The sequence below is a fragment of the Phyllobates terribilis genome, unplaced genomic scaffold, assembly GCF_046119375.1.
Source record: "Phyllobates terribilis strain yellow unplaced genomic scaffold, ASM4611937v1 Scaffold_1__5_contigs__length_1240528914, whole genome shotgun sequence".
Classification (NCBI taxonomy): Eukaryota; Metazoa; Chordata; class Amphibia; order Anura; family Dendrobatidae; genus Phyllobates; species Phyllobates terribilis.
In genome coordinates this window covers 1105581819-1105605568 of record NW_027362761.1, presented here as the reverse complement: position 1 = coordinate 1105605568, position 23750 = coordinate 1105581819, and the positions used below count along the sequence as shown (strand labels likewise).

General features: G+C 37.1%; 1 protein-coding gene across 4 annotated transcripts in view; it reads left to right on the top strand.

The window, feature by feature from the left end:
* Positions 1–21791, top strand: part of PCDH7 (protocadherin 7) — a 1071285-nt gene extending 1049494 nt beyond the window's left edge. For all 4 annotated transcript variants that reach the window (XM_073646314.1, XM_073646334.1, XM_073646324.1 and 1 more), the window contains one exon: positions 18255–21791. In XM_073646314.1, the coding sequence (XP_073502415.1) occupies positions 18255–18631 (377 nt within the window). In that variant the 3' untranslated portion in view covers positions 18632–21791. The remainder of the gene's footprint in view (positions 1–18254) is intronic.
* The last annotated feature ends 1959 nt before the right edge of the window (positions 21792–23750 follow it).

Below are 23750 nucleotides of genomic sequence, written 5' to 3'. Positions count from 1 at the left end.
GGAAATCTCTGGCTTTACGAGAATCCTAGAGTAAGTCCCTGCTGATATGCAAAAAATTGTGCAATGAAGGTAGGACAGGTATTAGGGGCAGCAGACTGGCTCAATGACAAGCATGGTTGCCTCCAATACTTGGATTTGAGTTAAGATATGACCATAGACAGCATCTGCATGGTTCTGTATGTTTTCCCCATGCTGGCTTCCTCTTAGTACTCTTGAAACATTCTGATTGCTTAATTTGGAATTTAGAATGTGATCTCGGGAGTGTACAGAGACCAATGTGAATGATGACAATATCTGTAGACTACTGGACAATATGTTAAAGCTTGTGATGAGTGAATCTGGTGAAATTAGATTTAGCAGATCTGCTAGAGTTTACTAAGACAATCCAATATTCACAAATTTTATTTGCCCAGACTCAAATTTGCATTATAATGCCTTGACTTCTCTCCACATCACAGCATCTTCAACCCCTCTGCGCTTGACTAGGCCTCAAATTTTTAAAACATTGTCCCAATGTCATAATATTGTGTGAGGCCTAGTCAGCGACCAGGACCAACATGACATCATGATGATGCATGTCCGGATATCGCAGGATGAAATGATGATGTTGTGAGGACTAGACAAGTACATAGATGCTGACAATGTTAGGACATAGTGGGGGAATACACATAAAGATTAGATCAGAGTGGAAAAGGGTTGTAAGTCTGGAGAGGACCAGTGCGTGGTGAGTATGGTTCCTTTTTATTTTTTAACCTCTTTCTGGCCAGACCACCATTTTGTTGTATTCATGCAAAATGAGTCACCCGAATTTCAGATTCCCCTGAATCTACAAATTTTTGGGAAATTTTGAAAGAAGTTTTCAATATTCTGATTTAAGATTCTACTTAGTTTTAACAAGCATCTATGTTGCAGGTCTCTTTTAACCTGTACAAGGCCCCCACATCAATATAATACCTGTATTGGTGTCATCAGTGTGCCATCAGGGTGCCATCAGTGTGTCATAACTGTCCCATCAGTGTGTCATCAGTGTGCCATCAGTGTGTTATCAGTGTGGCATCAGTGTCCTATCAGTGTCCCATCAGTGTGCCATCAGTGAGTCATCTGTTTTTTTCCAGTATGGCTTAAGAAAAATCAATTTTAAAGCTTCTCCTATACTTTGCAATGTTAAATACGTACAGCACACAAATGGCACACTTAGACTTGTATTGGCCCTTGTCATCTGTGCCACTGGTAAAAAATGGACATGTCTCCATCTGGTTTGCACAGACACATAGTCCATGGAAACACACAGACATGCAAGTATGTGAAGGACTATAGGTTATAATGGGTACGTGTGATATCCGTGAAAAAAAAAAGGACTCCACATGAACCTGAAACATGGACATATGAAGCGGGCCTTAAATTGTAGTGTAGAAATGTATACATTTTCTAGTACATGTCATTACAATCTTACTGCATGTTATAAAATCTAATTTTTCAAGTATAGCTCTTGTAAACTTCTTATTTAAGACAGCATTATGTAGAAATAAATAAGAATGTAGTGTGTGAATATTTAATTGGATCTTTGAAAGTTGGATTTATCAGATTCCGTAGTACACACTTTTGAAAAGTAATCCCATGATCTTATCACTAGAGCCTAATAGGGTGAAGACCAGACTTAGCCTGCAGGAAAATAAAAAAGTCATATTTAACAGCGGCTAGGGTATAATTATTATTATTATTTATTATTATAGCGCCATTTATTCCATGGCACTTTACATGTGAAAAAGGGGTATACATACAAGAACAATTACAATAATGTTGAACACAATGTGACAGCGACTGGCACAGGAGGAGCAAGGTCCCTGCCCGCGAGGGCTCAGAATCTACAAGGGATGAGTGAGGATACAGTAGGTGAGGGTAGACCTGGTCATGCAGCAGTATGGTGGAGCAATGGTTACTGCAGGTTGTAGGCTTGTTGGAAGAGGGGAGTCTTCAGGTTCCTTTTGAAGGTTTCCACGGCAGGTGAGAGTCTGACGTGTTGGGGTAGAGAGTTCCAGAGTAGGGGGGAAGCACAGGAAAAATCTTGTATGCGATTGTGCGTGGAGGAGATAAGAGGGGAGTAGAGAAGGAGATCTTGGGCGGATCGGAGGTTGCGTGCGGGTATGTAACGGGAGACTAGGTCAGAGATATATAGAGGAGATAGGTTGTGAATGGCTTTGTATGTCATGGTTAGGTTTTTGAACTGGAGTCTCTGAGCAATGGGGAGCCAATGAAGAGATTGACAGAGAGGAGAGGCCGGGGAATAGCGGTGGACAGGTGGATTAGTCGGGCAGCAGAGTTTAGGATGGATTGTAGGGGAGGCCACAGAGCAGGAGGTTGCAGTAGTCAAGGCGGGAGATGATGAGGGCGAGTACTAGTGTTTTTGCAGATTCATGGCTGAGGAATGTGCAGATCCGGGAGATATTTTTGAGTTGAAGTTAGCAGGAAGTGGAAAGGGCTTGGATATGTGGTTTGAAGGAGAGTTCAGAGTCCAGGGTTACCCCAAGGCAGCGAGCTTGATGGACTGTGGAGAGTGGACAGCCATTGACGTTGATAGATAGGTCAGTTGCGGGGGGTGAATGAGATGGCGGAAAGATGATGAATTCTGTTTTGTCCATGTTAAGTTTTAGAAATCTAGCAGAGAAGAAGGATGAAATAGCAGACAGACATTGAGGGATTTTGGTTAGTAAGGAGGTGATATCGGGTCCAGAGAGGTATAATAGAAAGAAGCTCATCTACGTGGAAAAGACACAGATAATTTCATCAATGGGATTTGCCCAGTGAGACCTGTTTCCTGTACGTCTTGCTGCTAAATTCTACAGTACAGTATATATAAAAGACAAGCATAAAATAAGGAATCATGCCATGTCTGTACAGGAAGAAAGCTCCAGAAATCTCATTCACTTTGCTGGGGAAATCCTTCAGGTTTCGCGAAAAATCTGCGCAATTAAATGCGACAAAACCACAACGGGTGCACAGACCTCAATAGTATAAATCATTAAAGCATTCATACATAGCTTATGCAGTATTTTAATATAGGCTTTGGTGACATCATGTTAGCTATTAGGTCCTATTGGGGTGGTGTATGCAAGCATATCCTTTTATCCTTTTTTAATAATGAAGTAGACCCATCATAAACAGTATGATATATATTTTATTTTTTTTGTCTTTGCGGCCAATGACTTTTGTATACCATATGTCACAGGTATATTTCGGAGGTATTAAGGAAAAACTCTTTATGTACAAGTATTTCTCACTCTAACACCCCAAATGAGATAGGAAGAGAGCCTAACTCATATGTGTGAACTGTTTTCCTATCCAGAAGCAATTAATAAAAATAGCTGCTATATCACAGTGTGCATATCCCAAACAGAAGATTTATGCTTGATTTTATTCAGCTAGACTGCCTTGGAGATGGCATCCAGTATCCCAATGATACATGATAATGTCACATTCAAAATGACAGCAGTCAAAGCCTTGGGGCCGAAAATGCTTCTTGAGATATGTTCAATTGCTGTTAACTCCGCATAGCCTAAGGTGCAGGAAAGAAGTTGCTGATTCTTTCAAACATGTTTAAGAATTTTCATAGTGTCCTACTATGTCAAGGCGTGCTGCCATTCTGCTGTGATTATTTCAGCAAAGCCTTCCAGAATGTTTAGACAAGACAGATCCTAATTTAATCAGATACATAAAGCTTTTAATTACGTTTGTATTGTAGCAGATAATTTCTGGTATGGAATATTTCCCAGGTGTATAGTTTGGTTGTTTTTATCTATTTCTGTTATTCTATATTTAGAGTATACTGATACTATAGACAGATCTCATGCCTGTGGCACTTAAAGCTAAATTAAAGTCTGCCAAGCAACCAAAAGCAAACGTAATCAGACCTTCACTTCCTCTACTTTTCCTCCCATCCAGTTCTGCTATATTGCTGCCTCCACAAAATCAGGATGACTCACATAACTAAAGAGGTTGCCTTATTGGTAGGGCATATCAATCTATACATTTGAATACCTGGTATGTGATACTGTGTTTGAGTGGCACGGGAATATTACAGATGTGTACACCCCTATATTTCTATTGCATTTTGCTACAGGCAGAAAATTTTCATGAGTCAAATTTAATAAATTAATGCTACATGTAAGCAAAATTCTCCATAGGCCACAGCTCAAATCACAACCACCAGGTGGCTACATATAGCAAAAACAACTGTTGACAAAGTAATGCTAAATCAGAGAAAAGCAAGGGTAGTTTCCTGCACAACCGACTGGATAAAAAATGTAAGTTTGTTGAATCAAGTTAAAGATCCATTAAAAGTTAAAAACCTCAACACTTGACGCGTTTCAGGCGTACTAGGATGCCCTTAGTCATAAGTACCCACTGGTTTCCAATTACAGCAACAGATTCATCTATGATATCAGCATAAACAGCTATAACCCTCCCCCTCTACCCTACCTCCTTTAATGCTACAAAATATTGTTATGGAAAGCTGGTCATCCTGACATGCGTGATCAAGAAATAAGAAAGCACACCTGGGTTATTTTTGTCTAAATTTTTGGAGTATTTTGCCTTTTTTTCATTTGCATCTAATTCTTCTTTTAAAGTGTCCCTTTTTTAAAGTCTCTATAACAGCTTTCAAAAAACGGCTGGATGATTTTCTCAATACACATAACATTGTGGGTTACAGTTAAATAAGACAAAATGTACAATTGGGGGAGAAAGGTTGAACTTGAAGAGCCTAGGTCTTTATTCAACCTACATTACTATGTTACTATGTTACTATGCTTGTTTTGCACTATAAAGTCGCAAAGCAAGTCAAAAATAAAGACCATTTTTTACTATTTTGCACAAAAAATTGCAACGAATATGATAATACAAAAAAGAATAAGGACAATGGAAAAGCACAAATGATGAATCAGGGGTATAAAATCCTAGATATGACTGCTTTTCACACAGAATTTTCTCACAAAGCTCTTCATGTGCTCTTAAATTGATTGTATTAGCCATAGAACAATTACTCATCATTTTTACGCCTTAAATTATTTTAAAAAGTCAATTAACTTGTGATCACACAATGCTTTGTACAAGTAATGAGATGAAATGAACAAAACAATTCTTATCAAATTTTGCAACAAATTATCCTCAAAATTTAGATTCTAATGAATTTATATTTTTTGAGAAATCAATTTGTGCATATAAAGCAAAATAGCGGTCAGCCACCACTTTTCTGGATTCTGAGGACTAGAAAAGTGTTAAAAAATCAGTAAGCTATTATACTCGCTTCTCCCCAGTTCATGCCATGCCTGTCCCATTGGACTGGTCCTTTAATCGCTTGCTCCCCTTTATCTTCTTCTTCATTATTGTTATTGCTGACTATGCTCCAGGGCCTATTGAATGACAGTGCCGAAATAGTGTGCCATGAAGTGTTTGAAAGGAAAAAGAAGCAAAAGTTGAATACATTGGATGACAGGAAGGGGCGGGCCTAAGAGAGATGAGGTGGAGAATATTTTTTTTACCACTTCCAAGCAAACTTGATTGGCACTAAATTTATTAATTGTGAATGGAATCTCTCAAAGTCAGCAAATCTGCTCAAACTGAAGTCTAGGAATTTCACTCAACACTAGTAATAAAACAATGCACAGAGCTCAAAAAGTACAAAACGGAGCTTCTCAAACTGTTTCTACTATCGCCTAACCAGACTGATGAAGATATATCTGCATTGCATGATTATTGGGAACTCAATTCCCAATAATCAGGCAATGTAAACTGGCTGATGATCACCCAAAGAATTTTCAAAACTGTCATTCATTGTGTGATATGATTTTTGGGCTTGACCAAAAGATTATCATTCTTGGCAGCGCATCAGCTTTTGGAAACAGGACCTGTGCTGCAGAGAACATTAGCAGCCAATGCGTACTAAGTCATGAATTTCTTATCATTCTATGTGCATCTGAAGCAGGGTCTGCCTGTGTAAACAGGCTACTAAATGACACACCGACCAGGAAATATTTTGACGATTGGTGAACATTTAATGCCATGCATTGACAAGAGTAAATGCACCTCAAGTTCTTAAATTGGTTTAATTACTTAGCCAATATGAAAATTGTAATTTATTTGCTTTTTCAATCTACTATCATTTTCCTGCAAGAACTTTTATCTTTTACAGTGCACAGCTCATTCCCATGGAGTTTGACTTCCAGAGCCTAGCCGAGTGTGCACAGTAGTTACATTCTAGGAGAGAAGTTAACTCCTAACATACCAACCACCTCTCTTCAGCCCATTGATTTCTATACAGTGGTTAACTGCTCACCTTTCACTTCTTCCTTTCATCTTCTGAAGAGATACAGTTATTAATCACCAGCTGAGAAGCTTTGAGAGCAGGCCAGCTAATCGCATGACTCTCTCCTCTCCTCGCTTTCCAGAGCTGTGAGCTTGTTTAAGTTCTCCGTTATATCTATGTTTAAAAATATTGATAACAGTGTACACTAGAACAAACCGATAATAGCAGAAGTTGTGCTGAGCTTTATAGTTCTGCTAACACTACAGTTCTGCTTTTCACCAGATCTGTCACTCAAGGAGTAGAGCACGCCCCTCTAGAAATCAGGATGTAAGCAGACTGTAAGGAGACTGCACAGCTCTAGGCTGCTCAAGAGCCAACTTAAGAATAAACCTTTAAGATAATGTCTGGGCGTCACAAGACAGACCAAGATAGTATCTGGACTCCACCATTTGTAGTGGAAGTCCATGCTCAAATTAAAAATATCTAAAAATTTGGGGTTTTCTTGGTCTCCTGAACCCATAATACATTTAACCAATTACAGACTTAATCAGTTAGGTTATTAAACTATACATTACTATAGCAAAGCAAATAATTGTGCAACATATGATTAATTCTATGAATACTGCCTCACGAACATTTAGAGGTCACCTCAGAGGGTTAAGAAGCACAGGTCTAGAGCATGGGTTGGATTGGTAACTTCTCCAAACGAACCCTTTGTATATCACCATGCACGATGTAAGATTGAAAGTAAAGTAACACTTTTTATTTCATTTTGTATTTATTTCTATAAACAGTGCTAACAATTCACATGTGAAGGGTTAAGGAAAACACTGATATAACAACAGTGGATACGATTTTGACTGGCATTATTATTTTATTATCAATTGCAAACATATTTGAAACGTTCTAATTATCGCTCTCGGGGATGGATGCAGTTCACGCAGGTTAGCTCTGCTTAGAGGTACTGCAACTGTGTGTTACAAGTTCAAAACTTCAGAGATGCGAAATAAATGAGATCATTATCTTTCTTTTAATACAGGGAAGAACTTTTGAAAAATATCATTTGTAGGTATATACAAAAACAAAAAGATTAGTTTAATGGTATCTTCCTGACAATGAACTTTCCTCCTCAGTTTACATACTCAACCTCTCTAAAAGGAATATATATAATCTATTATTTTTACTGATGAAAACCAGATACAGATAAATATTCTATTTTTCTAATAATTGTTTACTTTTTTATTTACGTGACCATCAACAACATCATAAAAAACAATACACATCCATGTATGGATAATAATTCATTATTAGCTCATGATGTAAAAGCTGCAAAACATATCACATTATCACATGATAAGAAACACCTAAAAACATATGTACGGATGCTGGACGCAGTCATCTCTCTTTTTAATGCCGGAGGCTATAAAAGGGTAAACTCATCGTTGAAAAACAGGGATCCAATGCTGCTTTCATTCCCATTTTGTGCGTTGAAGCAGCAATGATGAAACAATCTAGATTCAGCAGCTGATTAACTGTCTCGATGGTGCTCACTAGAAATAGTCCAAATAGTAAGGTAAGAAAACAGGGCACTCACCACTGCACATTAAAATAAGCTTTATTTGGTTCCAAACAGAGATTTTGGAGACAATGTGACTGACACCAGTTTCGCGTTTAAGTCACACTTCCTCTGAGGCTCACATATTCATATAATACAATTGGGGAGAATGAACGTTGGGGTTTTGCCATTGTGCACATATTATGTATATTACTCCCTATGTGTAAATATTTTGTATAATTGTTCATTAGTGACTAAGGAATGTGCGTCCTTTTATAACCCCCTCCCCCTAACTACTGATCCTTCAATAAAATATTTAATTGTTTGATAAGTGCCAAGGACAATTGATCATTTTTCTTCTTGTTTCTGCATCTTTCTGAATATTTTGCCTGATATGCCTCTTTCCCACTTGCCTCCACCTCCACCCTTATACTTGTTTGGCTGTTATTTTTTGAAGTATTGAATATTTTTAATTATATTTATTCATGTTTGAACAAATATAGTAATTTGTACTTAATTACATGCTTCACTTCATTTCTTTAGGCATGTTACATTGCTTTTTATTGTATAGTCACTTTACTAACGCACTTGCACATCTGGCTTTTCACATTTTATACATTTTAGGTGATTGCAGGTTGATGTAGGACCAGAGTGGGTTTCCTATTGTCAGCTCAGACATATGTTATCTATCAGTTTTTATGATGCATTATTTTATGTCAATTGATGGGATATTTAAATACACGTATTATACCATATAAATTACTTTTTGTCACTTTTGTTACTTTTGCCTATCCTTTTCTATGTTTTATTTATTTTTTCACTACAGCAGTAGACGGACTCAGGGACTTCAGAAGAAGATCTTTTAATCTAATTGTAGCCTAAGAAAAAGGTCATTGTGCAAGGAGGGAGAGGATGTGAACTGTGACCATCATCTCTAATAAATAATCAATTATAAATTGTTAAAGTGAACCTGTCAGAGGATTCATGCTTCACAAACCATGGGTAGCATGAATCTCAGACAGGTAATGTTTTTCTCTGAAACGTTTCGGCATTTCAGAGAAAACATAGTTTAAAGATCTGGCACATGGTCCCCGGCTGATATCTACCCACATTGCTCCAGGTGATTGACAAGTCCCTCCTTATGTGCACATGAAAGAGACCTTTCAATCAGCTAGAGCAATGCTGGGTGAGCTGGCCGGGGCCTGTCGTGTACTAGTCTCATCTATATTTATGGTCCTTCTCTGGTACTTCAAACTATATTTTTTTCTGAAATGCAAGAGCATTGAAGACTATACATATACAGTACAGACCAAAAGTTTGGACACACCTTCTCATTTAAAGATTTTTCTGTATTTTCATGACTATGAAAATTGTACATTCACACTGAAGGCATCAAAACTATGTATTAACACATGTGGAATTATATACTGAAAATATGTCTTATATTCTAGGTTTTTCAAAGTAGCCACCTTTTGCTTTGATGACTGCTTTGTACACTCTTGACATACAGAAAAATCTTTAAATGAGGTGTGTCCAAACTTTTGGTCTGTACTGTATATATTTATGAATATGTACAGTATAATTCTGGAAATTTGGAAATTTTCACAATTATTATTATTATTATTATTTATTGTTATAACGCCATTTATTCCTTGGCGCTTTACATGAGAAAAAGGGGTATTCATAGCAAAAACAAGTACAATAATCTTGAACACAATGTAACAGCGACTGGTACAGGAGGAGCAAGGACCCTGCCCGTGAGGGCTCACAATCTATTAGGGATGGGTGAGGATACATTAGGTGAGGGTAGAGCTGGTCATGCAGCGGTGGTTACTGCAGGTTGTAGGCTTGTCGGAAGAGGTGGGTCTTCAGGCTCCTTTTGAAGGTTTCCACGGTCGACGAGAGTCTGATGTGTTGGGGTAGAGAGTTCCAGAGCAGGGGGGAAGCACGGGAGAAATCTTGTATTCGATTGTGAGAGGAGGAGATAAGAGGGGAGTAGAGAAGGAGATCTTGTGAGGATCGGAGGTTGCGTGCGGGTATGTAACGGGAGACTAGGTCAGAGATATATGGAGGAGACAGGTTGTGAATGGCTTTGTATGCCATGGTTAGGGTTTTGAACTGGAGTCTCTGAGCAATGGGGAGCCAGTGAAGAGATTGACAGAGAGAAGAGGCCTGGTAATAGCGGGGGGACAGGTCGATTAGTCGGGCAGCAGAGTTTAGAATAGATTGGAGGGGTGCAAGAGTGTTAGAAGGGAGGCCACAGAGCAGGAGGTTGCAGTAGTTGAGGCGGGAGATGATGAGGGCATGCACTAGTGTTTTTGCAGATTCATGGTTGAGGAATGTGCGGATCCGGGAGATATTTTTGAGTTGGAGTCGGCAGGAAGTGAAAAGGGCTTGGATATGTGGTTTGAAGGAGAGTTCAGAGTCCAGGGTTACTCCAAGGCAGCGGGCTTGGGGGACTGGGGAGAGTGGACAGCCATCGACATTGATAGATAGGTCAGTTGGGGGGGGTGAATGGGATGGCGGAAAGATGATGAATTCTGTTTTGTCCATGTTAAGTTTTAGAAATCTATCAGAGAAGAAGGATGAAATGGCAGACATACATTGTGGGATTTTAGTTAGTAGGGAGGAGATATCGGGTCCAGAGAGGTAGATCTGTGTGTCATCAGCATAGAGGCGATAATGAAAGCCATGGGACTCTATGAGCTGCCCCAGGCCTAAGGTGTAGATGGAGAAGAGCAGAGGTCCTAGGACTGAGCCTTGGGGGACACCGACAGATAGGGATGCCGACAATGGCCGATAAGCCTACTATTCTTATAATGGCATTATAAGAATGCAAAGTTTAACATTTGCAACTTTAGATAAGATTTAAATGTACATGACGAGTATCAGTACCGGATTTTGTGACTCATAGAGTCTGCCATGAAGTAAGCCACATTTTAAGTCATGATGTTAGTACTTGAAAAGTTAAAAGGATTTTTCTTTACCTTAAAAAAAAAACAAGCCAATGTTATCAAAAATAAGTTTATACTCACCAACTAAGCCATCACTACCAAGGTTGCCAACTTTGCTATTTTTTTTTCTGGACAACTTATCAAAAAATCAAGGACAGACAATATTTTGTATGAATATATTGGAAAGCCATAATAAATCATTTTGCTTTTAAGTGATATATTCCAGCAGCCCATAATTCTGCATTCACTATAAACTGTAAAATGATAATTACAGTTCAAATAATCTGCATAAGTTTCTTTAGCTTCAAAAAAATTACAGACTCCTTACATTTTTTTTACGGACAGAATTAAAAAGTGCCTAACTTTTACAGACTGCACTGGAATTTCTGGATGGTTGGCAACCTTGACCATTGGTCCTCTGTAGCACTCTCTTGGTCGCCCACCTCTTTAGTTCCTCTACAGGACAGAGTGTTGGGGGATGTAATATAGATGAATAAAGATTTGTTTTTATTTTAAAATCACAATGCGTGCTGTATTAAATAAGAGTTATTGGAGTGCACTTCTTCAGTGAACATCTAGCATCCTCTATGGCAGGGGTGCACAACCAATTTGGATCAGAGGACCACATTGTGAGTTTAAACAAACCAATGGGCAGTAATGTTACCAAAGTATTATGTTCTGAGACATTTACTGCCATATGTAGTAGTATGTGCCATAATTATCTAATAGGTACAGGTTCCATTTTTAGGGCTCCCACCTATCAGGGGGGTAGAGGTATCCTTCTCATGGTATTGCATTCCATACATTCTACATGGTAGAATATGCCAGACATTGAAGCAATGTTTCCCTTCTACAATGAATATAACAGCAGCCATTCATGACCAGTTCTCCACCTGTGCTCACCCATTCTGCCAAAATATAACTAACCTAGAAATGACTAAACAGCACTTTATTCAAAATTGTCCATTCCTACAGTGCTACACACTGATAGAGCATCTATAGATAGAGGTCTATTGCCTCAATCTATACCTACACACAATATTTGCAAGACTTAATGCACATATATTACAAATTGCCTTTATTTTTTGCTGCACATGCAGGCAAAATATTTTTTCTTTTACCACAGCTCCTAATACACTAGGAAAAGTAGAAAAAACATTGTTCACATCACACTGTTATATGTGGCATAATCCTAATACTGTTCTCAATTTTTTTTTTATATAAGCTAACAAACTATTAGATCTATGGGATTTATTTTTTTCTGGTATGCTTTCGGAACCTAGGGGGAAATATTTATTTTAAGTTTTATAAATGGTATATTTTCCCTGTAACATAGCAAATCTGTTTTTCCACTACAGATGATTGGATGTGAAATTTCTTTTAAAGTATTTTGTTGACGGTGAGCAAGAAAGGGATATTCACAAAATGGCCCGTAGGCTCAAAGTCTAGCCTCACTCTGTCAAGAATAGTTACCGTTTGCCGTTTTGATCCAACCTTACACGGGGAAGATTGATTTTATTTTTAGGTCAGAGGGATGTTGTAAAGTGTGTGCGTGTGTGCATGTGTATGTCTTTGTATTTATACATTAATAGAAAAAAAAAGAATAAAAATACAATAATAAAAAAGCCATAGGTCACAATATCAGCCCAAACAATTGATTAAACCTTTCTGGAAAAATAATTATTGCTCAAACGGAGGCAGAAAGAGATATAAAATTTTCTTTAAACCCTTGGACAATTCTCCTTGGATTGCCAATATAACCTTATTATCCCCTCAAGAATAAACTCATAACTCACCTCTTATCAGTGGCTAGATGCTCACTGGCAGCTGAATGGAGAGAAAAAAAAAGATAAACCTCCTACTAGAGATTATCACTTTTCTCAGGTCAGTATATATACAATATTGTTTTTAAAAGTTAACTTTAGGATGGAGACAAACACTGAATGAATTGCCGCTGACCCACAATATTACACTGCGGTATATTTCTACCATTTGCCAATTACTAATTTTCAAATATTTATAAAATTTACAAATGACTTAATAGAAATTGTATAACATACGAGAGGCGTTCATTAAAGATTTCCCGTGATCCACTTCCAGTGGACTGAGAGCAATGAAACTTGGCACAGTTTTTAGTCCTTCTATACATACAGTGGGTACTGAAAGTATTCAGACCCCTTTAAATATTTCACTCTTTGTTTCATTGCAGCCATTTGGTAAATTCTAAAAAGTTAATTTTTTTCTCATTAAAGTACACTTTGCACCCCATCTTGACTGAAAAAAAAACAGAAATGTAGAAATTTTTGCAAATTTATTAAAAAAGAAAAACTGAAATATCACATGGTCATAAGTATTCAGACCCTTTGCTCAGACACTCATATTTATGTCACATGCTGTCCATTTCTGTGTGATCCTGCTTGAGATGGTTCTACTCCTTCATTGGAGTCCAGCTGTGTTTAATTAAACTGATGGGACTTTCTACATTTCAGGGTTTTTTTTCAGTCAAGAGTACTTTAATGAGAAAAAAATGAACTTTTAGAATTTACCAAATGGCTGCAATGAAACAAAGAGTGAAAAATGTAAAGGGGTCTGAATATATTCCGTACCCACTGTAGGTGCCATCTAGGGACACACACTTCTGCCATCTCTTTAAGCAACTGTAAAACACCTCACTTGTAGAAGTCGACAGGTTGCTCCCAAAGCCACGTTGTGACTTCGGAAGTCTCATCATCTGGAAAATGCTTGCCCTACAAAAATAATTTCATTTTTGGAAAGAGGTGGAAGTCTGATGATACGAGGTTGGGTGAATAAGGGGGATGGGGTAGAATTTCAAAGCCACAGGAGCATGCTTCCATTTGGGCAACATGTGAGTTGTGCACTGGTGCATTGTCTTGCAAAAGGCCTCCCGCAATTTCCGCAGCAGTGAAGCATAGTATGCCCCAGTGATCATGGTGCCCTTTGCTAGAAAACCATCAATACTTGTCCGTGCTGGTCCCAAAATACTGTGAGTATGACCTTGCCTGCCTAGGGTTGGGCACGTGCCTTCTTTGGAGACGGTGAGTCATGATTCTTCCACTGCATCGACTGGACTTTAGTCTCAGGATCATAGTGATGGACCCAGCTTTCATCCCGTGTGATCAGTCTGTTGAAAAAATCCTCCTGGTTTCAATGGCACATCATCAATAGAGCATGAGAGCATTAAACTCGTTCCTGCTTCTAGAAAGGTGTGAGTAGCCGGGGAACCCAGCGAGCGGATACCTTATGCATGTGAAGATGGTCTTGTATGATCACACAGTGATCTTGAAATTTTGGGCTAGGTGGCGAATGGTGGAGCGGTGATTTTCCAAAATGGCGACCTCCACTAGCTGGATGGATGGTGTGTTCATCAATAGCAGAGCGGGGTCGCACTGGAATTGAAGCTGTTTGCACTGAAGTCCGACCACATTTCAATTGACGATGCCAGTTCTTGGCTACATCATATGATGGGGAATCATTACCATAAACCTCTTTCATCTCATTAAACGTCTCCTTTGGTGTGCGGCCTTTCAAGTAAAGGAACTTCATGACTGCTCTGTATTTCACTGGGTCCATTATCAAACCTCACACCACTACAGCACCTGCAAAATCAAGACCGTTATCAGTTCAGAGTTGCAAATTGGCACGTAACCTATAGAGACTTATATCATTACACATGTGAAGTTTCAGCGTCCTGTGATAAATAGATGTGGGTCAGGGGAAATCTTTAATTAATGCCCCTCACATCATTTTTTTCAATGTGTCAAATAGTTTTCCAGTTTTTCTTCCATTTGACATTTACTGTAAATCCACAAATTACTTGTTTCTAAGATGCCAAAATTACATTTCACTGCTTAAAAGGGGTTCTAAAGTCTCATAATAATTTTCTAGCAGAACATGTGTGAAAGTAAAACGAAAAAAATGAACGCAAAGTGTAAGTAACCTAAAATACTTTTATTTTTTTATATGTTGGAGCTCCTAGCTTGATCATGCTTCTATGTCAAGGATGCCTGGTGAGCTGTGCTCTTGTTCACAGTATTTTGGATGATCTGTGGTAAATTTAGGACCCAGAACCTCATCTTTTTACTGGTAGTCTAAAAAAACTTCAGCATTTAAAAAAAAAATTAAAAGAATGGTTAAACTTTCCATGCCCCATACCTTCCCCTCCTTTTCCTTGAAATACCCTGTTCCTTTCTTCATTAGCTTTGTTTTCTCCCAGACACCAAAAATGTGTTAAAGCGCACCTGTCATCAGGATTGTGCTAAGTAAACTACAGGCAGTGTCAGGTGGGCGCGGTTACACTGATTAAAATGATAAAAATCCGATGAAATCCATCCTGTGGTTCTTGTATAATCTTTCTTAGTAGTTTGGAGATAATTAGATTTTCGGGCTCCGGGTGGCCTCTGGTTGGGGCTTTTCTTGGTGCTCTGTTCTTATATTCATCATTGTTTCTTAAACGACAGGTCAGTGATCTTTCAGTGGCCTGCCTCCTAGGTTAAATACTGCTCTTGTGTAGTTCATATTGTGGTCTTGTAAGAAAAAAAAAATTAACTCCAGCAAAATGGCGCCGGCGCCCGCGCATGCGCAGCAGCATCTATCGCTACTGTGTCAAATGGGGCCTTTTTGACACGTCCTCAGGATGTATCTCCCATTCCCTGCTCTCTGCATTGATGTTTCTCTTAGGTGCATATCTCCTTCAAAATCTTCCTGCACTATGTTAAGCACTTGTCTCTGATTAATGACTTCATACTTTACCTGATGTATTTCATACACTAAACTAAGCACTTTAACTTTAGCAGATATGTTTATTTGGGTCTGTGCAATAACGTCTATTAATTGATATGGAGTCATTTGTGGCAGAATTTGTTCCACCCCAGCAGGACTGAGTGTCCACTCAACATATATATATGTGACTGCAGTGTATCCATTATGAACCCTCCTTTTGCCAGCTTAAGTTGTGTTTTACATGTAATTGTGTTTCAAATGTAGTCCTTTATATTTATGAGCTAACTATATATTTACTAGTCCATTGGGTACTGGTCCCCCTTGTGGAATGATTTGATACTACAGGCTGATGGTGTCTATTCTCTACTGTTTTCCCTATTTTAATTGGTTCTATCTTGTTTGTTCAATAAAATTTATTGCAAATTCTATTTTGATGGCTCTAACTTTCGATTCCCTGTAGGTTGAAATTGCTTTGTGAAAGTGCCATGATTGCAATATGGGCCTGTTGTAGGTATATCTAATATGTCTAGTAGTTGTCCTGATTCTCATTTTCAGTAACATGTTAGCTACACTTTCCGAGTGGGTACCTCTTCTTCATCAACTCTCTGCCAGCACTATAGGTTCTAGCAGTACTTCCCGACTTTTACTTCTCAGCAAGCATTGTGCCTGCCGTTGACTGATAACTGGCCTCCCAAAGCTAAAATTGTGCTGTTCTGCTATACCTGTACAATATTTCGTACAGAAAAAAGCAGACGCAGAGAGACAATGACCTAGCTTTCCCTAATTTTCCTCAGTTATTGCCACTTAAGTTCTTTTTTCATACTTTTGCCATAGACTGTATTGAGTCGAGTCTAACACCAAAGTCTCTTTTTAAGAAAGTAAAATATAATTCAATTTTTGTACCTTAGGGGAGTAATAGTGTAACAATATGATGATGAACACTTGAGCTTTCTTGTTGTATTTTCTCCATGCTGTGTGTTACTCCCAAGTGGCAGAAGGTTAAGAACTGATGCGCTAACAAATGTCCATATTTCTGTTATCCATCACTAAGGAAAGAAACTGCAGGAGTTAGGGCTGAAACTAAATTCGAAGGTATTGTTAGGGACGTATGTATACTCTTTGATTATTAGCTGGAATATATGGCTACAGGGATATGCAAACATATGAAAACTTTGACTGCAAGTTTAAATGTACTTTATAATAACTAAAAGAGTATATGAATGTAATATTCTGCAACTTTGGAAGAAATTGCTGCATAGGCATCTTATTTTCTAAAAAAAGACAATATACTTGAGAGCTGTTAGAGCCAGGAGATTTAACAAAATGAATGGCAGCCACTTTGTTGGACTGAATATGACAATTAAAAGGTTATATAAAAAAAATCCTTGCAGTAGCTTTACTATTCACCTCTCTGGCCCCTCTGCTCCTCTCCGTACTATCACCTGTACGGTCATGGCCCATCTTCTGATAACCACCATGAGCAATAAACACTGAATTCCTGGGTCTCTTCATGCTAGACTATGACTTCCAACTCTATTGAAGCCTGGGACGATTCCACTCACATTCTGTTGTCATTAAAGTGTGACCTTATCTGGGCTTAATAAATAGTGAAGAGAAGGGGTGGGGATGCGTAGAGGTGAGTGATAAGGTGGGTTTTAGCATTTTTTTATTTTTTACACATTATGCCGTGCAAAAAACTACGCAAACATGCAAATACAAATTTTTCTTGAATTGCTCAACTCTGATAAGTACTTAAAAAGTTATTCTGTAATATATTGTATTATTTCTTTTGAAACTGAAGATTAGGAGATTTTAGCAATACACCGATATGTTAGTTAATAATTAGAATAAAAACAATCTAAGAAAAACTGGTATGGATATAAATATTGATGGCAAAGACAACAGGAATGATTTCTAGGACACATGATGACCTAGCAATTATCAGATTTCATTTTATAATGATTATGTAATGATAGATGGATGAATGGATGGATGGATGGATGGATGGATGGATGGAACAAATGAAGTATGGAAGGAAGGATGGATGGATGGAACAATGGATGGATGGAAGGATGGATGGATGGAAGGATGGATGGAAGGATGGATGGAACGACAGATGGATGGAAGGATGAGGGATGGATGGATGGAAGTATGGAAGGGTAGAAAGAAAGTTAGATGAAATATAACAAAGGCTAAAAGAATTGCTATACTAAGGTAACTAGTGAAAAAAGGTACAATCTCCAAAGGCAATAAGACTTCTTTATCATGAGAATTATTTAACTTTGCCATAGTCATCAATGATTTTATAAAAGGCATCGAAAGAAAATAACATTAAAACTTATAGAAATATATACGATTTTACTGAATGCCCAGTCTGGACATCAGGGATCAGGAGGGAAGATTTGACCTTTTAGGGTAGATTGGTTCATTCATTATTGTTTAACCTATTGTATACCCCCTCCCCTGATTCATGTCACCTCCCTTCCATCTATTGGACTTGATGGACATTCTTTTAATCAACTGTGCTAACTACATAATTTCCTCCTTTAGATCACATTCAATTAAAGTAACCTAAGCTACTAAAGTGTAGAGTTCAATTGAAGCTTTGACAGTACAATAACATGCGTTACACAGTTATTCATTCCTTAAAGAAAATACAACTTTACCCTTTGGATTAACCTTAACTTTTATCTCTCTTTTCCAGATTCAAGACCTTTGCCGGATGTAGCTTTAACAGGAAAGTGCACAAGAGATTGCGATGAATATGGTCACTCCGATTCCTGTTGGATGCCAGTTCGCACCTCACCTGAAAGGAAACCAAAGAACCAGCCGAAGCTCTCCACATTTATGCCTGTTGATGAACGAGACAGTCAAGAAAAGCTAGCTAATGGTGAAGTCTCACTTATGGGTGATCGCAACAGGAATCTACTGAACAAAAAGTTGGCATCGTATGAGACCTTCAATGCAGCAACATTCAGTAAAAGTGAAGAAGCTAACCCTGAGGATATTCCCCTAACCCAAACAGGGGAGTACAAGCCATCTCCTGTCAACACTTTAACTAGAAGAGAAGTTTACCTGTAAGCTCTTTGAAGAGACAGGGTCCTTTCATACTAAACAAGAAAGAATAAAAGGCAAAACTTTACAGTCATATCAATATATCTCAGAAATATAAGGGGGCCACCAAAGAGACAAAAGCTTTGCCTGCCACTTTTGCCTCCATATCAGGCAATTATCATGTTTGCTTGCCTATATTGTGATATGTAGAGAGCACTGTTATTACTTGCATGTGCTTTCCCTTCCATGGCTATTCTTTTCACTCATGGTTGCAAGAACTCTTTATGGCCTAATTCATAGAACAGAAACTGCAGTTGTTAGTCATACGCAGAAGCATGTAACATAGTATTCAACCTATATCTGATTGTGAGACCGTTCATCGTTAACAACATTGTCCACTATGGTGAAAGCAAATCTGGACAGCACCCCAAATTAAATTTACTTATAAAGAAGATAGTGCATAATATTGATTTAATGCCTTCAATTTTGTTCAGGCCATAGACAGCCATATCTTTATTGTATATTTTATCTGTGAGCTCATTAACTGATGTTTAACATGAAATGCTATAATTATGCACACTAAATAATGGAAGGGAATTGGTGTAAAGTTCAGCCATTTTCAATTAGGTCAAATCAAATTATGTTATTGTATCTCATTTAAAATACATGATAAATAGCGCATAAAATCCAATATCCATTTAATAACAATAATAATTACAAAGTTGTATTTATTTAGAAAATACTATGGAGAGAATAATTATTAAACTTTAAATGAATATTTAATAAATATCAGGGTCAAACATCATTTTTTAAGTTTAGTAATAAGAATTACCTGGTAAAATTTAGGGTATTTGCAATAGTCTTTTAGTCATACTCTAGTCAATTAATTAGTTTCTGTACTATGCAAATAGAGGAAGGATTTGGAATTGCTAAAAAGGGCAAATTATTGATATAATTCGAGAAGTTCAATTTGTATAAGATTTAAAATAGACAATATACAGATAATGCTTAAATTATTTTTCAATATATTTATTTGTAATAAACTAAACTATGTACGAAAATATTTTAAATGAAAAATCAAGCAAAATTTAGATAGTCCATGAAAAAAGGAAAAGCAGCCATAATTGTTAAAACCACTCAAGAAGTCCAGTTTAATTGTTTTTAACAGTATACTTTATTTTATTAAAATGTAATTAGTTAGGTTTTACTCTAAACATTCTTGAAAGATGACTATAAACTGTTTTCCTTGATGGAATAATATTTAGGTCGTCTAAGGCAAGCCCTCTGTATATGACCTGCTAGATTATATGGATAGCATAGAGGTGGAAAAGTTCCTCACTCATGTTCTTTCTCTTTGAGCCAAAGTTTTTGAAGCAGCCAGTTTGTCTCCTAGATGGCCTTCTGAACTGCCAACATTTAATACTTCATTTCTCTTTTTCATGGCTAGCAAAATATTTTGCTAGCTGCATATTTCCCTGGAGACCGCAACTAATAGAAGAGGGTTTTTGTTTTAACTAGGACCCACAACAGTCAGCTGATCACCAGGCTGACTTTAATTGAAAAAGTATTACTTTTAGGCTAGGGTCACAAAATATTATTTTTTTCAATCCGAGAGAATCGGGCTGATTATGCTAATCACACTCTGTTCAGAGTTTAATCAAAGTGTGATCATAGTGTGATCTGATTCTATAGAATGAGGAGAAGGTAAAAAAAAATTATCCATCTTTTCCATTCTGTTAGTCCAGGAAAATTAGATTACACTTAAATGTCATCTGAGGGCAGTCTGATTTTTTTCCACGGCATGGCCAAGTTCTATCCAAATATGAGATGCAAATTGAACATGCTGCCATTTTTTTCCTTGGAAGACTTTGCTTGAGGAAAAAAATCGGACATGTGCATGGCCGCGTAGGCTAACATTGGTCTGAGTGTGATCGGATGTTTTGTCGAATCACACTCAGATCGAAAATATGGACGTCAGGTTTAGAGATGAGCGAATCCGAACTGTAAAGTTTGGGGTTCGTACCGGACACGATGCTGAAGTCTGAGTAGAGAGAGGAGAGAGATAATTTTTTTTCACAGCAAAGAAGTTCAGCTCCCTTTTGATTTCAATGGGGTTCGGTTTCAGACTCAAATTCGGGTATAGTTCTGGTACCCAAACCGAAATTTGGACTTAAATTTGGTCGGTACCAGAACCCGAATATCAACAGGTCCGCTTATCCCTTCTTAGGATAACTAATAAGAGACTAGACTCCTAAATTTGCAAATGTGTGAGAAAGTCTAGTCCTCCTCCACAAATATGATTTCTGAGATGCATAAACAGAGAACCCCGTTGAGACCTTCTCTAAAATTATGGAAAATAAAATCTACATTTCTGATTAGAGATTTAAATCCCAATTAAATAGTAGCACACTTTTAGTAGAACTGAAATTGTGATTTAATATTTAATCATGCTGTATCATGAATAACATAAGACAATTTAGCTTATGAAATGTAATTAAAGAAATGGATGCAAATGAAAAAAATATGGAAGCATAGCCATCGAATTTGCTCGTGTCCACCTCCCTAGTATGCCTCTGATATGAATACACAAGACATATGTTACCTAAGAGACTGCAATCCAATAGATTTCCTGTTTTGTCACGATAATATAAGATAGTAAGACAAATAGATTGATTAGATTTAGACAAGTATGTACAAAAAAAAAAACCTTCTGGATGATTTTATAGAGGCTGTATACTTTGATATAAACTAATATGCAAAAGCAGATTTATTTACATTATTATTTTTTTTTCTTACATTTTTAGATGCTACACTTCAGGGGAGAATATAAAAAAAAAACTAATTATTATTTATTTTTTCTTTGGGGGCCCTTTTGCATATTTGTGCTCTTTTCGCACATTAATTTAAGCATGATAGTTCTAAAAACACAAACAAGTGCAAAGTTACACCAGTTCTTGTATGATAGGTATAGGAAATTGGAGACTGTTTAAGAGGCGTTGCGATGTAAATTTGTAAGTAATTGTTCAAAAGAAAAAAACTCTTCAGAAATGCTTCTGTACAATATCTATAGAGTTTTGATGCATGTGTCTCCTGTCTGCATAGTCAATTAGTTGAACATGCTGTATGCAATTTTTTTTTCACTCATCTATTATAATTTGTAAAATAAACAATAAAATTGTAATAGATAGTCATAAATCTCAATTTTTAAGACACTAATGCAAAGCATCAATGGTAAGAGCATTCAATCATTCAACAATTTTTACTCGCTATAAAAACTCAATGAGATCACCATCATTTTATGCAAAATCGTTTTCTTAGAGCTAAACTGATTAAACAAATTCACCTTCTTTGTAAATACACCGTAATTTTCTAGTAGAACAACAGATAAAGTAACCATCCTACTGTAACATGTTGATTAATCTATTCCCGTGGCATGATACAAAGAACAGTATTTTGAGTAATTTTAGCTTTTATTTCACTAGGTTCTGTCTGTTGCTACTCTGTATATTTAAAAGGTTTTGTAGAAAATAAAAAAAAAAGAAATCAAAAAATCATAATGACAAAAAATACAATAAAAAGAGTGAATGCAATTTATGCAACCGTGCCTTTTATACCTGTTCTCATTGATAAAGAGTGGTCATTGGTCAAATTTGGAGACTAAAGGGTATTGGCCTCATTCAAACTTCATTGAATCTTTGTTTTTTGACTATACTAAGAATCAAAGAATTTATACAGAACAAAAAATTGCCTTCTAAACTCAGACGATGGACCAGTCTTCAAACATTTCATATTGTCGAAAAATATTTGGGACTTGCGTCATGATGATGGGGAACGTTTGGATCACTAGGGTGTTAACCGTGGGCTTGTTCTCCTGTCTGAAGCTGTTACATTATGGGAATTGACAAGCCTGAATACGTGTTTAATTTTAATTCATTATTTACAACTGGTTTTATTTTATTGCTATTACATCTTGTTTGTATTTTATTCAAATTTTTAACTTGTACTAGAATTTAGGACAGATTGTGCATGTTTTTTTACGCTACATGACATTACAATACATTTCTAGATTGACGCATAAAGGCTTAAGTACTATATGTGTGTGTGTGTAGATATATATATGAATATATAAATATATCAGATCTGTAGCCTCAATCATTCAGTCTACTGCTTTTTCTGAATGTTACGTATTTATTTGTTTTCACTGGGGTTTAGGACAGGCTGGCCTGCTGCCTGAGTTATAGAAAAATAGGAGTCATTAGTTGTTGAAGGGAGGGCAAAATAGTCTTCAAAACCTTTTTTAAACTTTCTAGTGGAACTGTATAAATTGCCAGCAAAATTAATTGGTAATGTATAAGTAAAAGCAAACAAATACACATTTCATTAAAGGGGTTGCCTTCTATTTCACAACTTATACTCAACTGGCCCAAAGTTGTTTAAGTAAGAAAAAAAAAATATAGTCACCTACTGGACTGACTATGTACTGTACCTCTTCATTTGCTACTGTATTCCCCTCCAGACATTTTTAAGTAAAATATGGCAGGTGAATGCAGTAATGATTGAACAGCTGCTGATTAGCAGTTATGTAATGTCCCCCACTCGATGTTGATGCCAGCGGAATAGTATGGATGCAATAATGAGTTTCGAGGATCAGAACCAGTGGTGACCATAGTTATACTCAGGTGCGTATAGTTTTGCCTATTGAGTATAAGTTGTAAAGGAGAGGACAACACGTTTAAATGTATTGTCCACTCTTGAAAACCACTATATATGAATCCTATTATGTTCTTCATTCTTAATATATTTTAAGGAGAATCTGTCACCAGATTTATTCTACCTCATCTAAGGGCAGCGTAAACTAGTGCTAAAATCCCCCATCCCATCTTTGGGTCATTTACAATTGTCTTGCTTTATTTTTCATAAAATTCTACTTTATCGACTGAAGAGGGAGCTGTATGCCGGAGTCTTCTCCATTATGTGCACTTTTCATTTAGCATCATTCACTTGCTGTGGTAGCTTCCTCAACGTACACAGTATTGAAGTAAAATATCAATCAGCAGTGGGAAGAATACAGATACTTATGAATACCAATGAATACCAGAATTAAAAGGAATCAGCAGGTACAGTGGGTACGGAAAGTATTCAGACC